The sequence below is a fragment of the Leptosomus discolor genome, chromosome 21 (assembly GCF_034619465.1).
Source record: "Leptosomus discolor isolate bLepDis1 chromosome 21, bLepDis1.hap2, whole genome shotgun sequence".
Classification (NCBI taxonomy): Eukaryota; Metazoa; Chordata; class Aves; order Leptosomiformes; family Leptosomidae; genus Leptosomus; species Leptosomus discolor.
This window is the reverse complement of record NC_141411.1, coordinates 510,011-529,103: the sequence shown is the minus strand read 5'-3', so window position 1 is coordinate 529,103 and position 19,093 is coordinate 510,011. Positions and strand designations below refer to the sequence as shown.

Genomic DNA, 19,093 nt, shown 5'->3' with positions numbered 1-19,093 from the left:
GGTCTGTCACACCAGTTTAATTTCCGTGGGATCAATCGGCAAAAATCTAGACAAATTAACTGATTTGCTCAGTTGAAAAAAAACTTGAAGAAAAATTATTTCTAAAGTCTGAAATGCTGATGCTGCTGTAGTCCAAGGAATGTAAACGTTCACGAAGCGCGGGTCCTCGATGGCCCAGGCTGCACCTGCGAGTGAAGCTTGGGCAGGTGCCGCGTCTGCACGACCCAGAGCCCCCAAGAGCCAGAGCCTCCTGCTCCGCTCCGCTCCAGCGGGGTTCCCTGTCCTGCAGAAGTCTGCGCTGGTCCCGTCCCCAGTTTACGCTGCTTTGTTTCAGAGCGCTCAGATCCATCCCTTCGGAGTGAATATGTTCAAAACACAATGAAAGCGTATCCCCCTTGGGATAAAACATCTATTCCCAGTTCTAGTTTCTGTCTCTTTGTAAATTAACTGGCAGTGCTTTGCTGCTGGTGCTTCTGCGTTCTTTACTTCAGAGATGAAGAAGGTGCAAGTAGTGCCTGAGCTACAAGTGCAGCAGCTCTCGGGGTGTTTATTTTGATGGAAACCTTACTGGGATGAGCACTCGAGGCGCACCAGAGGGACGTCACGAGTCTGTATCACCAAATCTATAAAACATCTAAATGTTCCATGCTGGTGGTGGGTTTCTTGGTCCTTTAGGTTTTGAAAATCGATGTGCAAAGCCTAGGAAGAAATTATTTTTTTAATGCAACAGATTCTGTATGTTACAGGTGTTGATTATGTAATTCCTTCAGACAATACAGCATTTGAAAATAACTGTAATTTCAGTTCTTTCCCAATTTAAGATACGGCCCACCTAAAGCAACGTCCTGTAGTGTAAGTCAGCTGGGGTAAAACCAGTCTGTCACCACGTCTGTCTGACAAACACTGTCATTATAGCGTGAATATCAAGATGACTAGCTTTTACACCTAATTAATAAATGGCTGCTCTCTAGTAGAAGAATTTAAAATGGAAACCACAGTGTTTCTCCTCTGCCGTATCACACAACCTAAGGCAGTGGCCTGGTGGCAGTGCCACAGCTTAGTCTCTGTCTTCCCCTGTCTCTGTTGCCACACAAAGGCTTGCAGATACAGGACAGCCAAATAAACGCTTCAGGCTCTTCACACACCGAGAATCGTTTGTCAGCGCAGATGTCAGGGGTTTTCACCCTTACCTGTTCTTTAAACAGTTTGTGAATGAAGTTGTAAATGTGTAAAAAATGAAAAGCCTTATTTGTAATGTTTGTAAGTTGTTGGCATTCCGCCTCGTACCTGCATTTAGACTTTCAAAAACAAGTACCTCCCACACCAAAACACAAAGAGAAAAACGTACCAAAGTTAAGGAAAGATCTGGAATGGTTTGACGGGGCAGATTCGGATGGTTTTGTCAGTGAAGATGGAGTACAGATGCCTAGAAATGAAAAATGAGGCTGAAGCAGTTAGTCACCAGGGTAATCCCCTGAGGAGCCGGACTCGACACACCTACGGGAAAGCACGTATTGCCACGTGCCCGGTGACTCTGGGCACGGGCACTGTTTCAGCACAAGGCCCAGGCAGGAACCTCCCCCCGGCGGAGCCCGAATGCCACACGGCTTTAAGGACATTATTTGCTCACAGCAGGCAGCGAACGTGCTACCGCAGCGCAGTCCGCTGGGGAAATGTCTGCTCAGAAGTGCTTTAAACGGTTTTTAGCAGTCCTGTTTTCAAGATAAGCATTTTAATTTTAAATCAAAGGGGACTTAATGAGAAACTCCTTATTTATGCTCCAGATAGACTGGGCAGAATCCAGGATGGGGCTCACGGTCCCCACAGCACCCCTGTCCCCCGATCTTAGAGTATTTGTCCCACAATGCTGGTTTCAACGACTCGAAGAATTTGGTAATTTAGGTACACTGGAGCTGTCCCCAGGGTACCCGAAGGGCATCACAGGGGCACCACAGCATCCTCCCGATACCGCTAAGACAACTGTTGCTGCCCAGAGGAGATGCGCTCAGCTAGCCAGCGCAGCGCTGCGTATCCTGCTCCAGAGCAGGCAGACGTGCAGGGCGTCTCATGTTTGACAAGTTCAGGTTCTTAAAAATTCAATCCCACATATTTCTTTATATACTTGCTTAAAGCCATCAGGAAAATGTACATTAGCTTGAAAGACTTACTCTTTCTCACATTTTTCAATATTTTCAAGCTCTGTTAAAAAAAAAATAAAATAAAATAATTAGATAAGCTACTAGGATAAAGGGAATTCACTGATAAATATACACGTAACACATCTCATTAGAACTGTCGTGCCTAGCAGCTGAGATGGAAATGCAGACTTCTGCCCTTCGCTTTGTCTGGCTTTTTTCTGGCCAGCCCAAATGCCTCCGGTTTGCATTTGTGCTGTTTTCCTCAAATGCTTTCCTGCTGAACCATAACATCCCGAAGTACAATTGCTCCTGAGGGTAATTAACTAGGGGCGCAACAAGAGGGGACTGGTGATGAGCAGTCTGTCCCACGAGGGAATTCAGGCTCCACTTGAGCAAGTTTTTCCAAGAAGAACTGGCACTTCGGGTGGACGGGGTGCCGGGGCACAGCCATTCGCAGGGAACAGCTGTGCTACTCTGATCCTAGCGCAGACTGGTTTTGTTTGCAGCTCTACAATAGAGTATTTTTATTAGTCCTGTTTCCTTGCCCAAACACGAGTGGTCTCAAAGCAGGCAATTTTCACAAGGTTAGTGGTGAGAGAGCAGCGATAGCTGTAGCTAGAACGATCTCTCTTCTCACCCCCTCCATTTTCAATAGCTTTTGTTTCTTTTACCTTGCTTCTCCTGAAGCATTTCATAGTCTCTTTCGAAGGCTCTTTGGAAGCGTTGTTCTCCAAGCCCTGAGGACTCGTCACAGAATTTCTTGCAGCAGGCTGCAGACCTGGGAACATGCATCAGAACGTTTTCAGTGGCCCTTCAAGAATTCTCCTGCTTTTTCCTAAGTGCTTCGTTGTTGCTTTTCATTTCCTCTAACGCGGCACTTCTAGAAATGCCCAGCAGGTCCCCTAGTTGCCTTTACTTTCCTGATGTCTGCTGAACTCTGCCGCGGTTAAGTCCCAAAGCCCTGCCACTGGCAATGCTTTGAACAAGTGGGCCACGGTCTCCTCAGCTACCCACAGGTTTAGGTGTAAGTACAACGTCTCAGTTACACGCCAAGAAAAGAACTCGTCTCTTACTTGCTGCATCAGCAAGAACAAATGACTCTGGTGTTCTTTCAGGAAGCGGGGGAGGAGAGTTAGAGCGATCCCGGCTTGTCTCTAAGAAAGGAAAGGTAAAAGACCTGGTTACCTAGCTTTACATATAGATACATCAGTTCACCGAGAGCTCCACAGCACTAAAACCGGCAAATGTCAGTCGTCTCAAAGGAAACACGCCACATGCAGCAAAAGATGTGACAACCCTCAGCCTGAGGAGGCTGCAAGGAACATCATCATGTACAGGGTGAGGCAAGAGCTGATTAGGAAATACAAAACTACCAATTAATTTGGTTGCTGAACTCTCTGGTTCTGTCAAAAATGTTTAGTTGCAGAACTATGTAGCAACTCAAAATTTCCATTGGACTGAGCACAGATCCTAAAGACATTTACTAAATACAGTAAAGCAGCTTCAGTAAAAAGCAGACCTCATTTCCAAAGACGGTTTATCCCAGCGTTAAACTTATACCTGTTTGCGGGCTCCGAAGCTTCACACTCTGGAAATAAAAAACAAGGAAGGTATTTGAAATTCCCACAGCCAAATGTCATTCTCTCGTGCACAAACAAGCCAGAGAAGACGAGGAAATGATGTTAAGTGCAAACCCTCCCCCGCACACCTCCATGCTCATGTAATGGAAGACAGACTCATGCCTTATCGTTTCACTTTACAAAGCTATAATTCAACTGTGGGGTGATCAAGAGATGCATAAATTTTGTTCAGCTCCTGCCTATTCCATAGGGCGGTGTGAACCTCAGCAGACCACTAACTTCCTGTCTTCATTATCCTTCTCTAAAAGAGGAACAATATTTCTACTACCTTGTATGGGATTTAGGACCCCAAAAAATAATGTTTGGAGTAAAGTAGATGTTGATAAGGAGGAGCCTGACAGAGACCGCGTCTTCCTCCCAGTCCTGAACCCTGAAATAATTTGTGGAAAGTACACGGTGCCAGAACTAGAGTCTTACAGAAGGAAACATGATAAGGAAATTGGCATAGTGATGCTGCTGGAGAAGAGATTAAAAGCCACTTACTAACCTTACATGGCCTCAGTCTCACTGAGTTGTTAAACACCTCTGAGTGAGACTCACCGCTCCACTCCAAAGAGGTTCCAATATTTGTGTTTCTGGTTGGAAGCTGAAAATCAGAAGTGGCCAGAGGAAACTGTCCTAGAAACAGTTGAACACAAGAGAGTCATTTCTCATCCCAGGCAGCCAGAGCAAAGGCGCTGCCGGATGCCACGGTACCCCACAAACATGGGAAGACCCCTCAGATCGCTTCCTGGCCCCTGCCCTGTTAAACGCACTTACCAGATTCACTGTCCACGATAAAGGACTCGGGGGTTCGCTCAGGCAGGGGCGGAGGATCATCATCATCTGGCTGTGGCAGGGTGGCTAATTGGGGAGACACGGACAGGTTACCTGCATGGCACGACACAGCGGGAGAACTACAGACCTTTGTAGAGACCCTGAGAGCTGACCGCTCCTTCCCCGCCGCACCCCAGAGATGGCAGTTAAACACCTCTGAACGGGAGCTGAAAATCCAAGGAGCCCTCAGCACCAATTCACTGGCTGCCAGCTACGTGGCCCCAAGGGCAGACTTCCAGCAGTGTCGGCAGCAGAATTCCCGTTGCAGGGGGAAAAGGGACAAGTGTACCCCCCGCACTCCGCCAAGCTCACAGCTGGCAGCACAGCTGCTTGGCTCGTGCTGCAGCTCCCATGACTTCCCGAGAGTCTCTAGCATCTAGATAACAGGCACCCTTTGGTGATGCTGAATGCTGAAGGTCCCGAGCGGGACAAAGCTGAGCCAATGCCAAAGCTGTGGACAATGGGAAGTGTCCGACTGGGCCAGAACCGATCAGACCAAGGAATAATTCTACCTTCTTATGGCAGGTGATGGTTTTAAGGCCACAGATCTGGGCAAAACACTAATGTCGAAGTCCTGGTTCCCTCAGTCTCAGTGGGATGTCAGCGTCCCCCTCCACAATGCTCTGCAGAAGGGAGTGGGGTTTGACCTGGAAACTAGATCCTCAGAGAAAACCATTTCTGGGAGCTTTCTGAATGCTTCTTGGAGCACCCTGTTCTAAGAACTGGTCAGCGCCAATCCTGCCTTCCTGTGAGCGCCGTACCGAGCTGACGCAGCGGTCCAGAGCAGCTGTGTAATGCAAAACCCAACATCACGGCGCTCTAAAAGCATTGTTTGTTTTTCTGGGAAAAATTTAAGGCAGGATGAAACGAGTGTGAGGATGGAACCAGTTGCTCCCCGAGCTCCCACGCGAATGCAGCCCCGAGGAGCGGCTGCAGCCCTGCCTGGACGCCAACTGACAGCACTCGCCATTCCCTCCAGCCCACCACAATCCAGTGACCAAGCCCAGCTTGTCGCAGTGCTGCACCACTTACTCGGGGAGGAGATCCTCTCGTCATTCAGCAGGGGAGTGTGGTGGGACACAGGCCTGGGCAGTGGGGAGCTGGCCATGGCAGGCTGCAGCGGGGCACTCGCAGCACAAGAGGGGAGAAGATCATCCTGCCCCTCCACAAGGCACTCGGCAAACACCGGGGGCTCGGGCTCATCTGGAGAAAGCGAAGAGAAGTAGGGGTCTTCTGCTGAGCAGAAGTAAGGGTAAGGACATTGCCCACGGTTCCTGAGGCTCGGGGGGCCGCCCGTGTCTCGGCTTAAGTGGTTCGGCTCAACAGGAGAAGATCTGTCCTGCTTCTTCACCTGAAAGCTTGAGTAACAGGCAGTTGGCAACTGTGAACTCAAAACGGGCTCTTCATCCCCTCCATCCCATCCCCAGCCTGCTCCCTGCTGCGCCAGCACAAAAGGCGTCGATGCAGTCCGTGTCAGAGCTGCTCTGCCACCAGCCCCTCTCCTGCCTGCGCCCTTCGGTTCCAGGTTCAGGAGCAGCCGCTCAGGAGAGACGCTGGTGAACTCCAAACTGCGGTGTTTCTGAAGAACGTCCCCAGCACCCCACCTATCAGCTGCAGCTGCCTTTCTGCAGTTGATGAAGTTCAAAGTGCCGAAGGAGATGGCCTGTCTGATGGGAGGGACTCCACATCCAGAGCTGTCATGTGCTCCCGCGGCAGACAAGGTTGGGGACGCTTTGCTTTGTACCACCGGAGGAAGGCGTTGATGCACATCCTGTTCCTCCTGCTCTGAGCTGCAATAAAGCACCGTGATGTGAAGTCAAAGCCGTCTAGTACCCAGAAATCTCCGTTAGCCTACAAACAGGGCCCTACAACATTGCTCCTAAGAGCAGATCCAGGAACGTAGAGCCTGGTTCAGCCTCAAGCAAGGAGCACGGGGAAGGACTGCGCACCCTGGTGCCCCGTTTAACACCATTAAATGGCCTCTTTACGTGGGTGAACTACACCCTCAGTGTGGACTATACCAAAAAGCAAAGTTATTTACAGAAAGCGGACGATGCAAACCAAAACATGCCCCCAGAGAGATCCCTCCACCCCCTGAAGCTGCCGATGTTGGGAAGCTCGACTCCCCAGGCTTGCTCTTCCTGCAGCGAGAGGCACTGGAGTGGCACGTGCCAAAGAAAGATGGGACTGGTCTGGGGGCACGCTGCAGGGTGCACAGCTCCAGGCAGAGGGCTGAGATCAGCCCGCACTGGGGTGTCTCCACGTGGGTGAGCCGTTTTCTGTACGGCCCTGGGATGTCTTTTCAGTTCATATGTGAAACACTGCGTGAGCACAACATGACACAGACCCAAGGGCAGAAGAGGGGGGCAGCTAATGGCACACAGGGAAGAGCTGAGACTCAGTCTCAGGGACACATCACTGAGAAGAGCAGGAATTAGGTTAGGAACAAACGTGAGAGTTGAAGTGGGGCTCAAGGGAGGCTGCAGATCCTGCTGACAACTGAAATGCAACGTTCAACCAGGACTGTGTCACAAAGCACACATAAAACAATGCATCTTCCTGACATCGTATGGGTGACTGAGAATACTAACCCCGGGCATACTTGTGCTATGGCCTTACCAGGTTAGTAATCTCAGAGAATAAATATCTTCCACTGGAGTCAGAAGTGGCTTGGCTACGGGATGCCTCGCTTGTACCTAGTGAAGGAAAAGGTTAGAAAACAAGAGTGAGGAGGAAGAATGCAAAGAGCACAAACGTGCTGTTCCAGGAGCTGGAATTTGTGCCAACTACTTCTAATTATTAATGCAGCTTGGAAATGACAAACACCAACTTGAAAGCACCAAGTTGGAGCTGAAAACGGGACCTCCCGAACAGCAGTTCCTGTGAGCACCTTTTGGACTGAGAGTACAGCCATCCAGGTGCTCCAAACACCTGCGGACCAGCCTGCCCAGACAGCTCTGCCTTCAGGACGCCACGCGGGCGTTCAGCCTGGCAAGTCGGACGCTGGTTTCATTTGTGACACTTCAGCACACGACCATCCCCCACGCGCTGCAAAGTGCTTTCAGAGGGCAGTGAGGTTTAGACGGGCGAGAGGTTTGGCCAGGAGCTACAAAACCACATCCGGACTTGAACCGTTTTCTGCATTTTGTGTCAACCTAGCCTTGCATCTCCTTTGCTTATAGGCTGTCCACAACACATAGGAAGAGGCTCTTTCCAGCTCCTTCCTCACTCAGCTCTGGCTTGGGACATCCTGCAAATCCCAAGGCAAAACTGAGGCATAAGTCCCATTGCAGGATCCTGTTCCCAATTCTTTAGACAAAAGTTTCTGACAAAATAAGCTAACTGTAGCCTTTCAGCCTTTGCCTAAGAATGGTGATGCATTTACTTCAGCCAGATTGCAAACAGCTACACAGGAAAGGTAAGGTTCATGCCAGCAGTCACAGAAGAACAGCAAGAGCAAAGAGAAGCTTAACCATGGACGTTTTGGGTGTTCTTGTTTATGTGCAACTTCATACCAAGACCACATTGTTTTTCCTCAGAGGTGTATCAGATTTGGAAGACTTTGATGTGTTTTTTCACAAGCTATTTTAGCCTCCTCTCTCCCACAGGCAGGCTGCAATGCTAATCACCTCACTGGAGTACCACCGTGTTGCAGACTAGCACTTTTAGCCGTACCGCCTTGTGTGCCCAAGCTTCTCAAGCACCCCATGAAGACAAGTTTCATGGGCTCATCCACATGGAAATCAGCAGCTACTGTAGAAAGTTGGTGCTTTTCTTGTCACTCATTACATTACACAATTGTAAAAGTATAGAGAAAAAGGCTCTGAGACCCAAGAAAATTCAGCTTTTGCTTGGGGCCACACCCTGCGATGCGCATTGCACGTTCAGGGGAACAGCTGGATCCTCGCGGGTTAACTCGCAAAGAGGCTCAGTTTGGGCGTCAACGGTAGCAGAAAACACAGGGATTCATTCCAGGTCTGCAGCAGGAATCTAGGTTAGAGCTGGCATGCCCGAGGCTGCAAGAGGCAGTGTGTTTATCCTGGGCACTTTTACCTGTGAAGCAGCAGAATCTTCCTGGGCTTCAAGTGCATTAATCTGCCTTTTGAAGAGCTCAATCACGGCATCATAAACCAGCTCATACTGCTCCTGCGTTCCAGACAAATAAAAGAGACGTGAGAGCCAGCACCTGCTGTACTTGTAAATGGTCACCTGTTACCCAGGTCAAGCATCAGCCCCCAAGCAGAAGCTGCCACTTTACAGTCCGTGGGCAGGGTAAGTTCCCAGAAGAGTAGAAGCCACAACTTTCAAAGGGTTCAGACTGAAGCTGTTGGGGTTTTTTTCGGGTACACAAACAACGCTGTTCTGCATTGAGCTTCCTTTTCAGTCTATCTCAGCTGAGAAGAGTTCCCACTTTATTTATTTCCTGGACAGTTCCTTGTTTTACAGCGTAAGCGTTCGATAAATCAGTCTGCAAGCACCGAGTTATCCCAGCTGTCTACAAGGAAACGGTCAGCTACTAAACTCATTTCTGCAAATCATTCTTCTGTTCAAAAAAGGGACCTTACAGAACACCTACACGCCCTCGTTCCCAGCAGCACTACCGCTCTGTGTTTCCTTACTGTGAACCCTCCTGGGAAAAAGCTGAGGTCCCGGTATGGAGAGTATTCCTGCTGGTGACATCTCCCAAACGTACCTTGGTCTGCACTATGGAAGGCCTTTGTGTGCGCATCTCCTGGATCAGACTAAAAATACTGAAGTTCACTGGAATGATCTTGCAAGAAAGAGAAAAGACAAAAAATTACAGACGGGTCTAATTCCAAGCAACTTCCAAGTTGAGATGCAGTTTAGAGCAGTGTCTGAAATTCAGGCCTGCCATTGCGAGAATTTTTAACAAAGGACCTGCTTAAAGTGCTATTTTTGTTACGAACCAGCTTGCCTCCTCCCTCCTGTCTTGCACTCCACAGAAAATACCCTTTTTTATAAGAGCACTGATAACAGCTGTGAGTAGCACAAAGGACAAGGCACCGATTTCCCAGACCAATGTGTTCAGGGTTGCTGTGGCACAAAAAGCAGCCACTCCTCCGAGACCCAGCAACCTGCTGCAAGGCCAGGGATTACTTCACATACATTTTTATTGAAGAGTCAGAGTAAAGCAAGGTGTTAGTTTGGAAGCACTGAATTTCTGATGCTTAAGTGCAAAGAGGCAAACGTAGGCAGTAAAGTTGTATTGAAGACTGAAGGCCAGCACAGAGCCAAGCTCCGTGATCAGAGGAGGGAGCAACGGGAGGGAGGATTCTGCCCCATTGGGATGAGCATCGGGGGCTGCTCGCATCAGGATGGGGAGGGGAGCAACAGCAATGAGCAGTGCATGGATGATGCAGAGCCTAAAGAGAGAGAAGCAGCACACGCTGGGAATGGGGTATCAGCGGTTTGGCCACCACCGTTCTCCAGCCAGGCTGCAGGGAGTTCCCATTCATGGCTGTCATCTAGAACACATCTACATGCAGTCAGAGTGGGGTGGAAGGGAGAGTAAGGGGAGAGAGAAGGTGAGGGAGAGACAGAGAGGTGCAGCGCTGCTGCATGCAGGCGCCGTTCGGAGACACAGACCGGGCTGACACTCACTCCGTCCTTCAGCAGCTTCTGGGTGTAGTCGATCGCACAGATGACTCCTGTTCTCCCACAGCCAGCACTGCAATGACAGTCACAGCAGGGTTGCTAGCAGAGGGCGGACGCTGTATTTTCTGACGAGGATGTTTGAGAAAGATCCACAGCCTCCTGTGACCCTCCCGTCCCACACCGCGGAGGGTGCAGACCCGCGCGACAGCCCTGCTGCAGCTTCACCTGCCCCACGTAAGGCTCCACCTGCCCACAGCTCTGCTGCAGCCTGGAAGTGAACAGTTCTCTGTCCTCCCGTGGTGACCAGCCCACACAGGGACGTGCCCAGTGTTGGTGGTGTCTTATCTACACGTGCTGTTGCTGGCCTGCTGCTGCCCGTCTCCTTTCCTCCCGCCTGGCCACGCTAACCGTCCTCAGAGGTGTCACACCTTTGCCTCAGCGCTCCCTACGAGAGGAGCCCGGCTGCAGGCTCGCGCCGGCTGCCACCCTGCCTGCGGCCACTCGGGAGGCGAGACCGCAGGGGGCTGGGGGCCAGCAGCCCCTCCCCGCCGGTGACCGGCTCACCCACCTGCAGTGGACGCAGATGGGGACGGCGTCATCCGGCTGGTAGCAGCGAACGTCGCCGATGAGCTCCAGGATGGGGTCAATGGACAAAGGGATGTCATGGTCCGGCCAGTTTTTATAGTGGAACTGGTGGACGGTGCGGGTTTCCTGCAAGAGGAGAAGAGCGCTGGCAGGGCCTGGGGCCAGCCTGCCCCACCGAGGGGCTGCTGCCGCAGCTCCCGCGGGCACAGACTGGGACGTCGGCACGGCAAGGGGAAACTGGCGTGCTGCAGACACCTCCAGTTCCCGTCTGCATCGGCAGGCGAAGGTTGGAGGTGCAATTTGCAGCTGTTCCTCTACAAAAGAAGCACAGCCATTTTATGATGGTCTTGATGTTACCTGTTGGCCTCACTTACCCAGGGTCTGATTTGCATGACTTCAGAAATTGAGGCTTGAGTTAATTAATTTTTTTACTTGCTTTGTTCCTTCAGCCGCTGTCAAATCTAAAATAGCGGGCTGAGCAGCGTAAAATTTTCTGCACAAAGTGTGCCATATTTTAATGTCCTATTTATATCATAAAGCGAGCCAAGAGGCGTTTCCTGCCTCGACCTTTCCTACTTACCTCATTCAGGGTCACCTTTAAAGTCCTAATCACATACTCATTTTTCTTCTCTTCAGCTTCCTGCAGAACAAGAAGTTAGAGTCATATTTTCTGCAGATGACACAAGTTTCCAGCGCACATGATGTGACATGGTCTCATGGCAGCTGCACTCACACAGGCGATGGAGAAAGGACCACACTGCAGGGGAGAGACGTCCACCTCTGCCCAGTACCGCTCACATTTCTTCTGTTGCGAGAAGCAGGATGTGTTTGGTTATTCACTACCGGCCCACCCCTGCCGCCTCCTGTCTCTTTGCAGGACAAAGCTCTTGCTGGGAGGAGGCCCAGTTCTTGCCGCCAGCCAGCTCCAGCCTCCCCTTCCCTGGAGCCATCATTGCTGGTTTTTCCCTCCAAAGAGGCTAGCTACGCTGCTGGAAACAGTTTAAGGATCTGCAGCTGGAGACTCAGGAAACAGCTCATATCAAACAGAAACTCACTGTCACTAATGGGATTTAATAAGAATCTACGTCTCTCCACCCTGCCCTGGCACTGTTACGGCAGAGACCGTCTCTGACACGTTACTCACCTTTCCCATTTCAAACTCCATACAAGCCATGACCACAATCTGCAGAAAGAAGGTTCGTTAGAAAAGTCTGAACACAAGTTTCTTATCCAGGCAGCAAAATGAAACTCATCAGCAATGAGGACGTGCCGTGGGCTGCCTTCCCCAGTCCTGACTGCTGGGCAAATCAAACTCGGGACATCATCCACAACCCAAGCACAAGGGCCTTTCCCACTCAGAGCCTGAATGCAGACAGCGACGAGCAGGCTCCTGCCTCAGCAGGAGGGTGGAGGAGGCTCACGGGAGGGGTGCAGGGCACACACAACATCGGGAGAAAAACCCTGACACTCCCACTGTCTGCTTAGTCAAAAAGGACTTCTGGCTGGCCGTATGGACAGCTTCTTTTTTTCTTAAAAAAAAAAAAAAAAAAGAAAGGCATATAAATCTGCACCTTACCAGGACTTCATACTCCCAAATCATCCTCCAAAAGTCAATGACAGTAGTGGGGAGAGGACCCTGGGTTGCAATGTATGCTCTTGGCCCATAGACGCCCTAAAATGGCATTCAGATCAGACATAGAGACATATTTGCACAGTTCACTAGCAGAAATAAAGTCATCCCTCTTTCTGAATCTTACTTCTATCCAGTGACCTTATTAAGGACTTAGAAGGGCTTTTATATAGTCAAAATGTAGGCACTTAATTTAAGCAACAAGCAACCAGTGGCGCGCAAACCTCCCAAAGGCAGACCTAAGCCAGGGAGCTGGGCTTGAGGTGAGCTTTGCTCCCAGAGACCACCACTCCTTGCAGTGCGTTTGGGAGCTGGGCGGTGATGCTGCAACAGCTGATCCCGCTCTGCAGTGTGCCGCTTGGCACACCCGTGGCTGCCGGCCAGAGAACGAGCCGTGATCTCCTTGTGCAGGTCTGTTCATCTGCAGACGGGTTACACAGAGCCCTCGATCACTGGGGCGGAGAACGCAGGAAACCTTCTCTCTATCTAGCAGAGAAGAGCTGTGAGCGCAGGAGAGTCCCACAACACGGGCGGCTCCTGATGGAGAACCAGCCTGCGCTGGCCTGCCCTGTCGCTCGCCTCTGCAGCGGGTCTCGGCTGCGCTGCAGTGCAAGGCTTCCTGCCTGTGCACTGGGTTCAGGCCATTTTGCACCACTGTCACCCATCAAAGGCAGTGACACCGTCAAGGAACTTGTGACTGTGAGCCGCAAACTCTTCCACCACCCGCCCCAACAGGAGCACACGTCCCTTGCCCTACAGCCTAGTGCCTCTGTGCCGCAAAGGGTGTTTTTGAAGGGCTCCCTGATGGTGCGCGTCTTCTTTACACCAGTTGTCCTTGAGCACAGCCCAGAAACTACTGCATAGTCCTTTCGCTCACCAGAGCCGCAGGACCTGCTCCTCCTGGCACAACTCAACCAGGCAGCACCGACAGCTGCGACAAACGCCTTCGCACAGAAAAACACCATGAAAGAAGCAGTACCTTGATGAAGTTGGCATTGATGTAATGAGAATCTTCATCAGACATCATCAGGGACAACTCCACTCTGCTGTGGTCAACTGCAGGCACAAAAGCAGAGGCAGCAGCAGTTACTGTGTGTCTTTCATGGTACCTGAGCTCCTCAGACTGTAGCACAAGGTGCTTTGGAGGACCTCGTACATCAGAGAGCAGATGAGTGGCTGTGCAAGCAGCTAATGCCTCCTCCTGCACCTACCGATAGCCCTGAGCAGAGCTGCCACTGCTGCACGCGAGCAGCAGACAGGCAAGCTCCCTTTCGGAGTGGCAGCGAGGGCTTAGGCCAGAGCTGCAGATGCTGCCCCTACCACTGTGCAACGCCAACCTCCTCCTCCGACCACGGAGCAAGCCAAGCCTGAAATCACCCTGCACTCTGTCTTGCAGGCTCAAATGAGATCTGTGGGCTTAGATTATTCTTTTTTCAAGCTAGAATGGACGAAAGGGACAGTCTGCTCCAATCCTAGGACAGACTCTCCTTTGGAGATGGCTGCATCAAGCCAGGACAAACCACAGCAGTTTTTTGCCTGTAGCCAGCTTTGTGCTTCATAGAGACATTTTTGTCCAAAGCCCTTCTCTGTGAGGCCTTGGAAAACAAGTGGTTGCAATGCTACCCAAAAAGCTTGCAAGAGTAATCATTAGAGGATGTGTTTGCTACTGAACAGAAGTTCTTCTGTCTGTAGAGAATACATGCCAAAGCCTTCCAGAGCATGCACTGCCACAGTCAAAGTTAGAGCCTCAAATCCGAACAGCAGAACTCAAGGCAGTGTGCTCACACGCAAGTAACTGCGCAGGCAGATACTGGAGGATGGGAACAGACTCGAGCTAGGAAAAACAGAAAAGGCTGAATAGGAACATTTTCCATTTCCAACCTACAGGGTAAGATGTCCTTGTATCTGTTCTTCTTGATGTTCTCTGGTTGCTCAGATGCTGCTGTAGGGTAGATTTTATCCGCTCTGTACTTTGTTGACTGCCTTTTCAGCTTCTGTGATAAAAGAATGGAACAAATTACAGCAGATGTGCTACATACAGCACAGTGCTGGAGAGTACGTGTGAAAGTCTCTAGGGGTCAGGTTCACCACCACAAAGCAAGGTCTGCACCATTAATTCTTTCCTGAGTGGCTTCTCTCCAGGTACTCAGAGCAAGAAGAGAGACAGAAGCCACCTGAGAGCCCCAGCACAGGCTTCTGCAGAATGGAAAGTGTGTGCTGAGGCAGTGCCCACACGAGGCTTGGGCACGTAGGCTTCTGAAGTGAAATGATGCATTTGTACAGCACAAAGCATCGCCCTCACAAATAAGTGAGACACGGCGGACTCATTCTCAGTACAAATGGCACACAGATAAGAGGGGTAACAATGTTAAACCCCCTTTAAGAAATTATATCAGAAAAGACAGATGAATCAATTGATGTTTCTCACTTTGGTGAAGATGCTCCCATCTGTAGCTGTGAAGAGCAATGCTCCAGCCACTGAAGAAGCACAAGCAATCAGAGCAAAGTAGCTACATGCACTGATGGAAGAGAAATGAGAAGGAGTCCTAGAATGGACCCTTAGGGGTATGAGTCCCTCATCGCTGTCATTTCCAGCATAAAGCTGCAGCAATCCATGAGAGTAGTTCAAGCATCTTTTTCCTGCCAAAGCCTAGAATTTTATTTCACTGACATCAGCTTCCAAATAACACACATGTTTGTTACCACTGACTTCGAAAGCACCATTCTTGCTGTATTTTTTTCTTTCATAATTTTTTGTCTACCTAACCACTTTTCTTGACACCAAGGGGTGCTTTTGATTTAAAACAAAAGGCAATGCCCCTAATAAGTGTCTCTATGGTTTGACACTCTGAAGGGCAAGCCTCCCTTTCCCACCACCCTGGAGCCATACCTTCACAGCCCTTCCCCTGGCCATCACCGCTGGGGTCCAGAGACTCGGGCTGACACAGAAGAACCCCCAGGATCATGCGCCTTTATGAAAGAAAGATGTGCACAGGTGAAGAGCAGAGGGAAGGGACCATGGGCACACCTGAGCCGCGAGGTGAGAGGGCTTCTCACGCCTCGTGTGCACCTCACAGCGACCCACCGGAGCTGCTAACAGCAAGCGGCAGCGGTGACTCAGCCGCTCACGGCGCCGGATAAACCAGCCCGCTGGTCGGGGGTCGCTGAACCGAAATAGCACCGTGTCAAAGGGGCGGCAGTCCCTCCTGCTGGTACCGGCAAAGCCCTCCCCGGCATGCTCGAGGGCTCCGGGCTGCAGCTCTGGCATGACAGCATGTGAGCAGGAATCACGGGAGTTCCGATGGTTTCAGGGCCCTGGTTTTTGGGTGCTCACCGTAAATTGCTTTGAGAGTCAGCTCACCAGTGACCTTCCCAGGGGAGCTCGTAAGCGTCTGCATTTCAGCTCTCCCAAAAGTTCTCATCCAGTTTTGACAATCCTGTCCCCTGTCCTTCCTTGCTGCAGATGTATCAGCAGCCGCAGGAGAGCTGCAAAACTCCCCTTGACTCTGGCTTGCTCTAGACGAGCACCCGCTGGGACACGACACCCTTCAGGGCCTGCGTGCGTTGAGCTACAGAAGAGTGATATTTGCCGAAAGGCCACGTTAGGAGCCAGAGGGCTTTGTAGCTCGTGTGTACTTGACCAAGCCAAGCAGCCCCTTAGCAACACCACAAAACTGCTTGGGAAATGCCTACGTATGAGAAAGCAAGCAAGGGCAGCAAGGATCGAACTCTGGCTGTGAGACTGCACAAGCAGAAAAAGGGGACTTAAACAAAAAAAACCCTTGTAATTTACAGTAACAACACCACAATTTGCATGTACAAATGCTTGTTCATGCAAAGAACAGGGAGGCATTAGGATGGAGAAACAGCATCAAGCATTCCTACCAAGTTTGGAAACGCAAGCCACCCCAATTGCCTGTTAAGGCTTCTGCACTTGCAAAAGCGGCCAGCAACTCAGGCCATCCTGGGAAGATCTCTTCCCAGTACAAGAGGAAACACAGCCTTGACCACTTCTACCTGCCGTTTTGGTCAGAAAATTAACTGTACATTTGGCTGCTAGAACTAGCCCATGCACCAGGGCTCGGCAGCCCGCTGCCTTGCACGGCGGCGAGAAGGGAAATTCAGCAGCCTGTGACAGCAGTTTGTTCCATGGAACAACAGGCTGTCGCTGCAGGCTCAGATTAATCACTTCCCTCCAACCCAGACACCTGGAAACCAAGCACTAAGCTTTTCCCAAGTGTTTGAAGGGCCAGTCTTCACCGGTACGACAAAGCAGGGCTGGATCTCCTGGGGACTCCTAAGTAACCCCTGTACCTTCCCCAGAGACCACTGCCTGATGCTGCCCTTGTCCAAGGGGGTAGCTCGCGGCCAGTGGTTATTCTGGTGTTTGAGACATCTGAGATCTTACAGATGGACTGGTTTTACCCTTCCCTATGTCTGCTAAAGCCGGGCAATGCCTTTGCTTCTCAGAGCAGCCCCCACAACCTGCCACAGCAACCCTCCTCCAGCTGATACATCAACAGCCATTGCCAGCCACCAGCTCTAACTGTGAGACAGTGGATGCCATCTAAGACTCACCCCTGCCACCCAAACAAATGAAGAGAGCTCACAGATTGGGGCACAGCACAGACTTCAAGCAGCTAGATGCTGCGGAACATGGGAAGATGAGAGCCATCAGCATTTTTTGCTAGTTTTGCCTTGAGGGAACAAGAAATTAGTTTCCAGGAGATGCCAGAAGCACTGCTGGACGTAGAGCACGCGCACTCACTGCAAATGGGTGCACAAGCCCTTCCACGTCACCGCGCGCAGCGCTTGGAGGCTGGAGAAACGGCTGGTCCAGCTGCTCGGATCGGGGCCGCCTCACGCCTCGGCTGAGGTGCCCAGTGTCGGAGCAGTCTCAAGGCCGCAGGGGTTTCTCTGAACACCGGATGCCTGCTCTGCAGGTGGCACAGGGGCAGGGTGGGGGGTTTCTCTTGCAGTGAGAAAAGGAAAGGCTATGCCAAGTCGGACCGGAGATCCCTGGCAGGAGCACGTGTACCGCAGACACGACAGGCTGCAGTGGGAGAAGGGGCAGCAGCTCCATATTCCTCATTTTCCCCCCGTCTGTCTTACCAGGCGAAGTGAAACTGTGCCTTGACAAGTGCATCCTCAAAGCAGAAAACAGGAAGCACTCGGGTAATTATTTAAAATGTGAACAGTTTTACTTTGAATGCAAACAATTAAATTGCTCTTCTGTCTTTGCATTCCTTTCACTCCAGTGAAATCCTGTGTCTCTTTCTGCTGTAAAATTCATAGAAAATCTCATTGTCACATGCAAATCACATCCTTGTTTGAGAAGTGACTGAGCGAGTCCCTTTAAAATCAACCGAAACACAGAGCCGTGCCTTAAGCGAACTTACCAAAAACTCGTCCACAAACTCTTCTCGGTTGAGCTTCTTGCCTTGGGCCCTTTCCAGGTTTTGCAGCAGAATCTCCCTTTGGTCCATGTTGCCGGAGACGGAGCGCGACTGGGCTGCCGAACCTGGGAACGGACATGTCAAGTGCATGCCGCAGCGGAAAGCACCAGCGCGGAGAGCAGCCGCGGCAGCTGTGGTTTACTGACTTCATCGCAAGTCCTAAAGGAAATTAGTGCGTAACAGAGACCGTGGCCGAATAACAAAACACAACACCCAACCTGGGGCCCCAGCGCCTCCTTTTGAAACCGCTGGCAGCAGGGGCAGGCGGCACTGGGCTGGGCAGGAACGGAGCTGCCGCGGTCCCTCAGGCGCCGCTGCCACCAGCGTGCCCAGCTGGTTCCCCGTGCACACTGCCGCGAAGGCGGTCAGACGTTGGAGACCAGAGCCGAGCACCCCAACACCCGACCTCCTCCGGCACCGGGCCCAGCCGCCCCCGGCAGCGCGGCACCGCTGGCCACGGCCCGGAGGGGCGAGCGCGGGGGCAGCAGCCAAGTGCCCATGCGGGGGCTGCGCTTCTCGGCCAGGGGAAGGCGTCGGGCTCGGAATGTGCTGTGGCTGGGAGAGTCCCTGAAACAGCACGCAACATCCACGGTTCCCCTTCACGCCTGCAACTTCGCCTGTTCCCACATTAATGCAAAACATTTTGAAAGAATTCGTCAGGCAGACGCTGAGCACTGAGCCGGGCTTGCACGTGTTACTGCCCCGAACTGGACAACCGCTTCTGAACAGAGAAAACCCACCAGCAGGCTTCAGGTCACCTCTTCCAGCCACAATTCCCCACATCTGCAGCTTGTGCCAGAAGAGAGGGTCAAATCTGACGCCAGTAGACTGCAGAAATCAAATCAGTTCCGCCAGCCCAGTTCACCTCACTCCCTCTTGGTCACACAAGCATTTTAAAAAAACCCATAGGACGAAGTGGAGGTCGTTCCAAAGCGGGAAGGAGATGCAGAGAGCAACGTTCTCAAAGGCCATCCATTTTCTGTACTTGCAGAAGTGGGGAAACTAAACAAAACTAAACTAAAAGCAACACCTCCCCCCCCCCCCCAAAAAAAAAGGTATAGTAATCACAACCTTGATCTTTCCAATATCTCACATTTTGCACAAAGACTTCAGACGAGCTATCTCAAGCCTGTTTCTCTTTCTGATTGTAACTACAGTCAAGTCATTAAATTCTGTGTTTTCTTGCAGATGGGGTAAGGAATAGCTGTGAGA

At 51.2% G+C, this 19,093-nt stretch overlaps 1 protein-coding gene across 1 annotated transcript; it reads right to left on the bottom strand.

Annotated features, from left to right (window-relative positions):
• Positions 1 to 600: 600 nt before the first annotated feature.
• On the bottom strand, positions 601 to 17,926 carry PTPN22 (protein tyrosine phosphatase non-receptor type 22). The gene is made up of 21 exons (XM_086476468.1): positions 17,825 to 17,926; positions 14,311 to 14,419; positions 13,405 to 13,481; positions 12,372 to 12,467; positions 11,940 to 11,978; positions 11,529 to 11,600; positions 11,376 to 11,435; positions 10,779 to 10,921; positions 10,217 to 10,283; positions 9,288 to 9,365; positions 8,648 to 8,740; positions 7,214 to 7,290; positions 5,627 to 6,384; positions 4,538 to 4,621; positions 4,266 to 4,396; positions 3,699 to 3,726; positions 3,212 to 3,292; positions 2,810 to 2,916; positions 2,169 to 2,199; positions 1,349 to 1,426; positions 601 to 699 (listed from the first exon to the last, which is right to left on the bottom strand). The coding sequence occupies exons 1-21, from the start codon at positions 17,909 to 17,911 to the stop codon at positions 635 to 637; spliced, it is 2,361 nt and encodes a 786-aa protein (XP_086332594.1). The 5' UTR covers positions 17,912 to 17,926; the 3' UTR covers positions 601 to 634.
• Between the last annotated feature and the right edge of the window lie 1,167 nt (positions 17,927 to 19,093).

Excerpts from the sequence above, each read along its gene's own strand:
- PTPN22 (XM_086476468.1), bottom strand. The coding sequence starts at position 17,911 with ATGGACCAAAGGGAGATTCTGCTGCAAAACCTGGAAAGGGCCCAAGGC. Across the intron at positions 9,366-10,216 it reads AGAAGCTGCTGAAGGACGGA|ATCATTCCAGTGAACTTCAG; the intron begins GTGAGTGTCAGC and ends CTTTCTTGCAAG. Across the intron at positions 4,397-4,537 it reads TATCGTGGACAGTGAATCTG|GACAGTTTCCTCTGGCCACT; the intron begins GTAAGTGCGTTT and ends AACTGTTTCTAG.